The sequence below is a fragment of the Amphiprion ocellaris genome, chromosome 16 (genome assembly GCF_022539595.1).
Source record: "Amphiprion ocellaris isolate individual 3 ecotype Okinawa chromosome 16, ASM2253959v1, whole genome shotgun sequence".
NCBI classification, from domain to species: Eukaryota; Metazoa; Chordata; class Actinopteri; family Pomacentridae; genus Amphiprion; species Amphiprion ocellaris.
Window position 1 is genome coordinate 18,111,549 of NC_072781.1, and position 11,431 is coordinate 18,122,979.

The window sequence follows — 11,431 nt, forward strand, 5'->3', positions numbered from 1 at the left end:
GCAATCTAACTTCTTCTGCTGTCAGATGATGCCACTGAGAAAGACCTGTCTGACCTGGTGTCAGAGATGGAAATGATGAAGATGATCGGCAAACATAAGAACATCATTAACCTCTTGGGGGCCTGTACACAAGATGGTGAGTTTGTAAAGTGCCAACTTACAAAAGGAATCAGAACAGTTGTTTTTTCTGACACCCTGTGGATTGTATCATTTGTAGGTTTAGTATTCAGCATCAGATGGTGCTTTTAAGATGCTCTCGAGGCAGCTCGCGCCACCTTTTTAACTCCATGTATAATATGCTCAAGGTTGCTGCATGTTTCAACAAATTCATAAAATGTGTCATCAGACCACATAAAAGAGACAGTATAAGACAAGATGCTAGAAGCCATTTGAATGTCACATGGAAAGGTTGGATTTTAATTGAATGTGAAGAGTTGAGCATTCTGAGAAAGCTTCTTTTAGCCTCAAAGGCAAAGATCTAAGATCAGAGAAACCATCTTTGTGCAAAAAAGAAAAGAAATAATATGCATTCCACTTGCAATTTTGCATTTTTTCAAACACAAACACACCTGCTTTGCTCTGCAGAAAATGGCTTTTGACTATTTGCTTGGTGTTCTTCATCCAAACTTTCTCAAGTGTGTTTTAACAGTAATTTTCTTGTAGCAAGCAGTAGGTTAAAGGTTTTTTCATTCAGATTTACTATATTCCATGAAAAAATCACAAATTTTGTTCGGTGTTGCTTTCTGCCAAAGAGAATGATTTGGATTTTGTTTATATACAGGTCCCCTCTATGTGATAGTAGAGTACGCCTCCAAAGGCAACCTTCGGGAGTACCTCAGAGCTCGCCGGCCACCCGGCATGGAATACTCCTATGACATCGCCCGTGTCTCAGACGAACAGCTCACTTTTAAAGATCTGGTCTCTTGCACTTATCAGGTGGCACGGGGCATGGAGTACCTAGCATCACAGAAGGTAAGAAGAGGACACACACCAACACATACAAAATGTCCTGTTCTCACGTCTACCTCCCACACGCTGGTTGCCGGAGACAGGCCTCTGTGCCAGTATACAGAGTTTGATGTATCCAGAAGGGTTTTACGTAGGCAGCTTGTTTGTGCGTCACTGTGGGAATATTGTCTCCTAAAAACACTACTCTGACCCCCTGCCCAATCCCCGCATTGTCTCTCAATCCATGACAAAAGCCCCTCTGTGTAGAAGAATTGTGAACTTTTCACAATGGGGGTACAGCCATGTTGGCCGAATGCAGCTCACGCTCCCTCTCACTGTTGGAATGTGACAGAGTTCACTGTCTCACACACGCTAGAGAACATATGTACGTACATGCTTGCACATGCACGCTGATGCACAGACACGACTCCGACCATGTATGTTGCAAACTATGTGAGGAATCTTTACTTATCCAGGCATGCTGGTGTTAGTAGTCACTGTGGCGTCATGTTATTGAGCAGAGTGCTACCTCTGTGCGGGAGATTTCTGGATGATTACAAGCACCGCAAACATTTTAACACCATTCCAAATTAAGTGTACACCTGTTTCAGACTTGATTTATTTATGGAATGAAGTCTTATTCCCCTCCTCCCTTTTTTCTCACTCTCTCCATCCCAGTGTATACACAGAGACCTGGCAGCCAGGAACGTCCTGGTCACAGAAAGCAATGTCATGAAGATAGCTGACTTCGGGCTGGCCAGGGACGTCCACAACATCGACTACTATAAAAAGACGACCAATGTAAGTCCTCAACCTGCACATTGAGGGATGTGCACATTTAGGCTCAGTGTGAGATTAGTCTGCTCTTCTCTCTCTTCTCTCTAATTCCTTCCTTTCCCCTCATCGTTCTTTTTCACTCATTTCCTCTGCTGGTGTCTTGGCAGAAGCTTCAGGTTCCCAGGCAGCCTGTGAATGTAGTGCTTCTGGAGACTCTGCCTTGTTTACCCCTCAGTCTCTTGTTCTTTTGGTTTCATCGACACTTATACAATTAGCCCGAAAGACAGACGAAGTGAGAGGGAGAGGGGAGCGGCTTAAACACAATTGAAATCTCGGTAGCGGCCCAGTGGTGTCTGTTTTCCCACCGCAGAGCAGCACTGCTGCACATCCTCATTTAATATGCATGATTGCCTTTTCATCGCATGCACAATCATGCTGAGAACTAGCTGACAACAACAACAATATTTGATGCTGTTGATGGTAATGATGATTAGGACAATGACAGCAGTGACTGTGATGATCGTTTATATTAAACCAAAATAGACAGAGCCATGCTTGTAGTGCAGTATACAAATACAAGTAAAAGTCCTGCATGGAGAATTCTACTTAAGTAAAAGTACTTACATATTAGCAATTGTAGAGCAGTTAATATTTGGATGGTGTTTCATGTGGTAATGCTCCATCAACTTGTACATCTATTACACAATTAATATTGAGCTAAAGCTTTAAAAATATATAATTCAAATTGAAAAATCTCTTAGAAAATTGCAATTAGATATTATCTTTAAACCATCAGTCCCTATTTCATATACAGTTTTATATACAAGGACAGCAGATAAACCTGAGGGGTCATCGGTTTTCTCATGTTTTGATACAAAAATAAATTTATTGTTTATGGACTTTTTCCTCTAATCTTTCATTATTGGTGAGATATTGGATCATTTGAACATTAATTGAAGTAAAACAATGTGAAGACTTTAGAAGGACAAATTAAATTGTTGAAGCTGTTAACATCTCATAGACATCTGAAATGTGACACTAGACATGAGAAACTGAAAAGATTGACAAAACGTAGTTTAATCCTTATAAATGTATTTTAAAACCATGTTATATTATACGTTGTTTAAAATCGTCAGCTTAAAAGTAACAAAAGCTGTCAAATAGTGGAATAGAAAATAAGATATTTACCTCTGAAATGGAGTGGAAGTTAAAAGTGGAAATGGAAATACTCAAGCAAAGTACAAATACCTTAAAAGTGTACTTGAGTAAGTGTACTTAGTTACTTTCCACCACTGTTAGGCTCAAAGGAATCAAATCTTTATACAATGAATGAAAACATGCAAGCATAATATAATATGTATTATGAATTAGCTTATTGTCTGTCAGCAGCTAGAAGAAATATTGTATAAGGACTTACTGAGGTGAACGTCTCCATTTAATAATTCAGAGTCTGGTGAGATTATTCCTGCCATTAAGCTACCACACAGATATCGACTGGGGTCGTCTTGTCAGCTGTGCTTAGCTTCCCAGTCAGTATTTTAATGGCACATGGAGATAAACTCTCTCCTTTATCTGTGACCCTGTTTATCAGCTCTATTGCTTTAACAATGTAAATGTTCCTCTGGGAATCCTCCTCCCAGATACTCGCTCCTCTAGTGCCTTATTCCCCAGACTGCTTTCACATATCAGCTTTTCCAGGAGTAATGAGATCTTCCAGCAGTGAATGATTTCAGACATGCTGATGCAGCCAAAACTGTTGCATTCAGGGCTGGTTTATGGGGAGATTTTTGTTTGACCTCTCACCTTTGTGTCCTCAGGGTCGTCTCCCGGTAAAATGGATGGCTCCAGAGGCACTCTTTGACCGGGTCTACACACACCAGAGTGATGTGTAAGTATATAAACAAAGTGTTTCTGTGCTCTGAAAGCACTAATAAATAATAATACAAAATCCATATTATGTGCTATCAGTGATATTTCCTGCAACCTGAAGTCAGATTTAAAAGGTTGTTTTTCAGGAGTGTAGAAACAGGGGGTGGGTATTTTGGTGCCGTGTTAGGTCGGGGGGTGACTGGCTATAGGGGGCCAGTGCTGGCCGGTCTGTGGCAAAAGTGAGGATTTCACGCTAGACTTGGAGCCAATGCTGTGTTACTAATCTGACCGGCTTCAAAGGGCCTGGAAGGAGCCCGGAGCCCACCAGCACCTCCTCCTCCCTCCGATTCACCCCGTCCGGCTCGGCTCGGAAGTCTTCCCCCTCCTCCTTTTTCAGGCCTGCATACATGTCTGAAGGCAACAATTGCTGCAGCCCTCTAGCGCAGGCATCATCCTCCCTGCAGCCACCCTCCTTTAACCCCCTGCTATCCACCACCTCCTTCACTCTCCCCATACAGAGGCACTCAGAACATGTGGCTCATCGTTTTTTGGAGCACTTCCATGATCAAAATAAACCCACCCCTCCACCCCTTCACCCCGGCATTCTTATTTTCATTCATCTGGTATGTGAATTGCTGATCCGTCTCTGTCTCTCTCTCTTTTTAAGATCAAGAGTACTCATTCTAAAAACAGAACAAAGGGAGAGCGTCCCGGTCTTTTTGGTGTTTGAGTCTCATGCGTTCTGACAGTGTTGTTTGAAGTTTCTGCTCCAGACATTGGCGGCAGAATGTGTATGTGGCAATTAGATAAATGCGTTGCATGCTGACCCCTGGGAAAGGAGGTTTTGTAAGTGTGTGTGTTTGAGTCATACACCAGTAGCACACTAAACATAGTGCTCATCCAGATAAGCGCCTGGATAGAGGTTCACTTTTCTGTCCATGCCTTTGTGTACTTGTTTGTGCGCATAAATAATATGTGTACACACACACACACGATGCCCTTCATGTTCCATAGCGCAGCACTAATCAATAACCTGGGGGGAGTACAGGGGGGTGAACTGGGGGGTGTGCCGGCACCACTGTAGTCCTCTCTATCAGCTCACTGCTAATTACGATTCATCACTCACTTTTAGTAATTGGCTTTTTCGCGTAGAGGGGAAAAGGAAGAGAGGAGGAGGTGGAGCGGGGCTTGTGCTCAAACATCATCAGAGGCAGAGGCGATCTATACATGACATCAGATTAAATGAATACATGAATTCCAATGAAACTGGCCCATTGCTGTTTTTGATAAATGGGCCCAGGGGACTCAGCTAAGGGTGGTGTAGGCAGGAGGAGAGAGGTGTAGCTTAAGCACAGAGATGGTCTTATGGCAAGGCTTGGGCTCTAGCTCTTAAACCGGAGCCAAGCATCATATTTTTTTCAGATGCTTATTTATGTACATGTATTGACTGGTTTTCTGACATTTATATTCATGTTGCTTTCAGTCGATCATCATAAACTTCAACAAAGAACATAAACCTCAACTGCATGAGATATGGATGTGACAAGATATGAATGACTTCAGAATATGAACCTTGTTAAAGATCTCCTTCTGTGAAATTTAAAGTTTGTACCTGGTTAGCATCTATATAAGTTGTTTATATATGCTAGAAAACAGTCTAGTTGACCTGCAGGGTGGGGTTTTCTGTATCATTATTAAGATTCTAGTTATTCTTTAGAATTGGTTTCCAGTTTGAACACGCACACAACTACTCATTGTGTGGCGAAGAGGAGTTTTACAGTGTTTGAGCAAAGTTCTAGGTGAGATGGTGTACTCCAACTGCAGCGAATGTGAGTTGCGATAGAGGCAGGGACTTCATAGAGCCACACATTCTAGAGGAGTAATGGTGTAGAATTACATCTAAGCCATTTTTAAGGCAGGAAGGGATTATTTGCATGTAAAAATTTCAAAAAAATTGGTTTTGATGCAGAGATGAGTTTTTTGGGTTAAATTAATGACCAGAGCAGGACTTTAGTATAGTCATTTACAGATTGGTTGATTTATTTGAAACATACTTCCTGTATGTAGTTGGCTGCAGCACATAAGGACCCTAGTAAGACGGACTACCAGGTCAGTCAAAGTGACCCTGAGCATGTTGATGTGTGTGTGTTTATTTGGTAAGTCATGGCTGGTTGCAGGTGGACACGAATCTTTGCAGCCCAACAGGTTGACAGGCGCTGAGCGATGGTTACAAAGTGACACAGAAAGGAGAGATGAGTGTGTCAACAAGAGCCGAGATACAACGCAGTGATAGAGGACAGACCAAACCTGGCTGGCTGGTTGTGTAAACAGATGGAAGAACTGATAAATGCCTAACCTGCCTCTCAATGCATTCTTGCTTAGTTAGACCACTAACATGGCCTGTGGCGCACTGATTGCGTACGCGCATGTTGTGTTTATAAATGCGTGTTTAATATAATGCAGTCTTTGTGTGGATGTGAATCAAGCACCCTGTCACCGCAAGGGTGTTTGCCAATATAAACAAAACAGTGTTAAAATCAGCACTGTGGAATCGCTGATATTTAAAAACCGGATGCTGCGAGGAGGAAGTAGTTAATGATTAATAGTCACCAGCCATCTCTGGACGTCTTTTGTCTTTTCCTTCTCTTTTGTCTGCTGTGGGTGGTCCGGTGTTTGTTTTGGTGTGGTGTGAGCAGACAGTGCCAGCCTGTGTGACCAGCCAGCCCGGGCACAAAAGCCATCATTGAGATCAGGGCCAGAGTTGCACTGGCAGCGGGTTCGCACCACAAGTCACTGGACTACAGAAAGAGGGCATTGACACCACTGCTGTCACACTGTTGTAATTTTCTCTACCCTTCGCCAAGTGACTCAATGTAAAGAATGTGTAAAATAAATCACACTCAAGAGGCCTGATGTTCGTTGTATTAGACTTTGAGCTCCTGGGCACTACTTACAGTTTAATCCTGCTGCTTAAGTCTTGATCTTCATGATTGTAACATTAGTGTCTTTTTCTGTCTTACTAGCTGGTCATTTGGGGTGCTGATGTGGGAGATCTTCACCCTAGGGGGCTCACCCTACCCCGGCATTCCTGTTGAAGAGCTCTTCAAGTTGCTCAAAGAGGGCCATCGCATGGACAAGCCCGGCAACTGCACCAACGAGCTGTAAGTTTGGCTTTTTATATGCAAAACTGGCATCTTCTCCACCCAAGCTGCTGCCCGAACACACATTAGATCTCACACGCCAGCCCAGTCTTCATCAGATCCATGACTCTGAGCCTCTGTGTCCACTCTGTTGGGCCTCTGCACAGCTGTGACTGTCTGCTATCAGTGTCTTCATTCACAATAAGACCTCTGCAGTCAGCAGGACAATGGCACAGCTCTGCTACGGTGCCACACTGAGAGGGCCGATGGAGTAAAAAAAAAAAAAAATAGAGCCAGATACAAAGGCAGTGCATGCCACGCATCCATTATAGTGTTCAAAAAATCCAAAGCGCTGAGAGGCATGTTTGTGATCAGCAGCAGGCCATCAGAACGTAAGAAAATGAGCTGGTGTCAGAGAACGCCTGCTGGTTTGAGTTATTCTTTGATATGGAAACACCTGAGTCCAGAGGCATAAAGCATTTCAGCTGGTAAAGTTTGAAACTTGAAGATGAGGTTGATGAATTCGGACACCCTTCATCCGCTTTTCTCTTGAGTAAACTGGTTGTAATTTTCTTTTCCTCAGGTACATGATGATGAAAGACTGCTGGCATGCCATCTCATCCCAGAGACCTACCTTCAAGCAGCTAGTAGAGGATCTGGATCGCATCCTCACCCTGAGCACCAATGAGGTGAGTGCAGCTCTGTCGCTCTTCTCCACGTTTCTTCACACGCATTCTTACTCATTAGAGTTCTTGCATTCAGGGTGGTCAGAATTCATGCTGTGCAAACTTTCCTGGCAAACGAGAGTCCAGCATTTCTTAACAATAAAACCGAATAACATGATATATATACATGTTTCCCAATCCAAACTAAATGACGCTCCTGCCAGTGCATTCGGGGTTCGGCAGAGTAAGAGCTTGTGGAGCATTAGCAGACATGCCGCTGACACTAGGCCTAAATGGTGACCGAATAAATGGCCGAATGATTTGATCCAGGCCCAATTTAGCCGCTACGGCCTAGTGAAGTTGCCCAATCATCACATCCATGCCTCAGTCCCTATAATGGTCTGCGTTTTTTTCCATTCCCCCTCCTGTCTTGTGCGATATCCGTGAGTCGACCTGAAAAGAGGCCGTCGATGGAAAGCTGTCAAGACTCGTCTGCTCTGGAGCCGAAACTTCATGAATTTATGCCAAAAAAGCACAACTTTGAGTCTGAACTTTTGAAATGTAATAAAGCGCCTTTTTCTTGCCTTTTTTTTTCCTCCCCCCTCCTTTCCTTCTACCCCAAACCGCTGGCAGATGTGGAGATCTTTAGTAATATGAGCCTTTTCGTGTTGAGCTGGGAAAATGGAAGCCAGTGCTCATTTTCTGCAAAACCCCAAGAACTCTTCCTCCTCACAACTAGTCCCAATAACAGCCATGAAAGACAAGGAGGAGGAAAAAAGGGTGCCTCAGTCGACATGAAAACAGCTTCACACACTGGACTCAGTTGGAAATTAATAACAGAATTTCTTGAGGTTTTCATTTTCCTTCATCTTCATTTTTTTCGGGGGGAAGTTGGCTGTTTTCTTCCAGCTTCTTAATTTTTTTCCAGCATAGTGTTTATGTCTGTGTGAGACACCAGATCTTTTTGAACTGAAGAGAGTCTGATGTGAGAGGGTGCTGTAAAGGCCAGGGTGACACATCTCTGTCCCAGTTCTCTCATCTAAATGTATCCTCTTTTCCCCCAAATCCAACTCAAACCACTCTACAGTGAACTCAGACTGCAGCCAGTCCCACCCTGATATCTTCATGCTCTGCAGGATCAGCCAGCAGTCCAACATTCATTTTATTACCTATTATTCCTACAAATATTTTCACACAGTATCCAGTTTGGGATTATTTTTTCAGTTCCATTTCATAAATCCTCCCAGGATGATTTGGTATGGTTTAGATAAATATCATAATAAAGGTGATACTCTTCTCCTCCACCTCTCTCACCCTCCTCTGGAAAGTCCCTGTTCATGTTGAGTAGGTTTTAGCACTAAATTTTTGTTCCTCTGTTTGTTCGAGGTCTTTCGCCTCTCACTCCTTTGAAGCATCCCTCTCTTTTGTCTGAGTGTAAAATATCTCACCCAGTCCTGTCTTTCTTCTGTGTCTACAGGAGTATCTGGACCTGTGTGCCCCAACAGAGCAGTATTCCCCCAGCTTCCCTGACACTCGGAGCTCCTGCTCCTCTGGTGACGACTCCGTGTTTTCCCACGATCCTCTGCCGGACGAGCCCTGCCTCCCCAAGTACCAGCACATCAACGGAAATGTCAAAACATGAGCCCTCACCCAAACTCTCTGCCCCAGTTTGACCCACCCCAGTCTTACCCCTCAACACACAGCACAGACTCCCTCTCCAGAATCCCCTCAACCTCCTGCCCCCCCCCATCACCCTCTCTGGCTCCTGGTGGACTAATGGACCCAGATGGTTCTGGGCTGGTGGCAGCGCTGCTGTCATACTCTGATACTGCCATGCACTCACACTTCACACACAACACGTTCACATGAGGTCTTAATGGAGAAGACATGGACTCTGCAGACGCTATTTTGTACTGACTGAATGAACTGCCGCTCCCTGGGGATCCTCCTCCTCCTCTTCCTATCTCATATAAACACAGATTTTTCATTTTGGTTCTCATGTTTGTACCCAGAGTTTTTTTGCAATCAACAACGTTACTTGTGTGGCGATCCAATTCCAGTGGCTGGCATTCCAAGACTGTTATTTGCTCCTGGAGGAATGTATGGACCAATGCGAACTGAAAAAAAAAGCAAAAGGACTAGTAGAGGATGACAAATATAGGAAATGGACTGAAAGACAGAGCTTCGACTAACAAAACAGAGGAATAGGAGGAGAGCAAATACAAAAACTTCTCTCCGGTTTATTTTGTAATATTGATGCATTTCTTTTTCAGTTCTCTTGATAAAACTCCCCAATTATTCTGGAGAAAAAATACACAGTATAATGTATAGTGCTGGGTATATTTGTAAATATATTCAAATATGTATAAAAATATATTATATATTTACAATGAATTATTTTTTGTATGGACTCGGAAATAACCCCAATCCCCCCACCCTACTTTGAGTTTGAGGCAGGTACGCTAACAGGTTATGTGTCCTATATTTCTCTTCACACACACTCACACATGCAGACATGGATACACACTAACACACACAAAAAACCTGTCTTACTCTCACTCAGTAACACAGTTGAGTATTGGCTTTCAGGGACTGAGGTAGCGTGTTAATTTATTGACTTACGTTTTTTGAAATGAATCAAAAAGAATAAAAACAATATGGCAGAAATGATGACATTAATGATGCTGATAATACATAAATAATCCATTAAATGTATGGTAATTTAAAATGATCTTTCAGCAGTAACAGAAAAAAAATATTTTTAGTGGGTTTGAAAGATCCAGGTTTTGTAAGTTTTATATATGAATGTGAATATTAAGTTAAATTTTTAAAAAACTGTACATTTTATAGTCAGCTAATCCCTTTCTTATGTAGCTGTTGATGCCATTTCTATCCAGTCATTTTACTCTTTCTTAGCTTTGCTTTAGGAAATGAGATCTGATTTCTGGATATTTATATATATATATATATATATATGAGAGAAATAAGAATTTGGAAATACCTACTAGCAATCTGCTCCCTCATTTAGACTAAACATAGACTCCAAATTTTCTTGACAGAATTGAAAGCTGAAAAACAAAGTATTAAATCATTCAAGTGTTTTTTTGTTTTTTTTCTACTGGACCAACTGTAAGATGTTGTTTTGCAAGTGTTCATGCCACATTTGCGAAATAAATAATGAAAAAATTAATTCTTGTCCTAATCTCTGACTTTATTCAATCTTTGAAGCTGCACTGAATGAGAAGTTGTGCTTTTTGTTACTGATTTTGTTTTAGTTTTCTAAGAAGAATGCGTTCTCATTAATCTGCACATTCTTCTCTTGTCCTTTGTATGATATGGGTGGAGATGTCTTGGCTGTCATTACTAGTGTGCTTTGATTCTTTGCTTACTCTGAAAGGAGAGGGGTTTTCCACCTTATCTGCAATTAATCCAGAAAAATAACCGAGCAAATCTGCACAGGCTCTGTTAGCAGGCAGACGTTGCTTTTCTGTATTTCAAATAAGTTTGTAGTGTTTTATATAACAGCTCACCTTCAGCTGTACAGATGCAAAACTGCCATGCTCAGCACAAACACAGCAGATCAAATTAGACACTGAATTTATACCAGTGGTCAAAGCAATTTTGTTAATGAATAGAGAACTCGTCATTGTCGTGATAGCGTGGCTCCGTGTCTCCATCTGTCTGACTTTGATAAGCCAAAGAGTCTGTTGGCCTACTAATAGATGCTCTGATGAGCTGATTGATTTGCCTTTTTCTCTTATCAGAACAGATTTAATCCAACTGAGTGAATAGTTGATTTAGCTGATTTGATGCAAGTACGTCAAAGCGGATCTATTAGCGAGTGTGATTGATAGTGGCAGCTGTGTATGTGCTTGCATTTAATAAGGGTGGTTGCTTATCAGCGTCACGCAGCATAAACCCACCCAGCAGATCAGGACATTAGAAAGAGGAGCCCGACTGACATAAGTCACATAAACATTTCCTATTAACATCACTGTGGTACGGGTTTATGCAATAAAACGCATAGTATTT

General features: G+C 42.2%; 1 protein-coding gene across 1 annotated transcript in view; it reads left to right on the forward strand.

The window, feature by feature from the left end:
- The window catches only part of fgfr2 (fibroblast growth factor receptor 2), a 30,099-nt gene extending 19,510 nt beyond the window's left edge, over nucleotides 1-10,589 (forward strand). Inside the window, exons 10-16 of the mRNA XM_055018410.1 lie at nucleotides 26-136; nucleotides 782-972; nucleotides 1,627-1,749; nucleotides 3,543-3,613; nucleotides 6,618-6,755; nucleotides 7,318-7,423; nucleotides 8,877-10,589. Of these exons, the coding sequence (XP_054874385.1) occupies nucleotides 26-136; nucleotides 782-972; nucleotides 1,627-1,749; nucleotides 3,543-3,613; nucleotides 6,618-6,755; nucleotides 7,318-7,423; nucleotides 8,877-9,041 (905 nt within the window). The 3' untranslated portion in view covers nucleotides 9,042-10,589. The remainder of the gene's footprint in view (nucleotides 1-25; nucleotides 137-781; nucleotides 973-1,626; nucleotides 1,750-3,542; nucleotides 3,614-6,617; nucleotides 6,756-7,317; nucleotides 7,424-8,876) is intronic.
- Nucleotides 10,590-11,431: the final 842 nt, after the last annotated feature.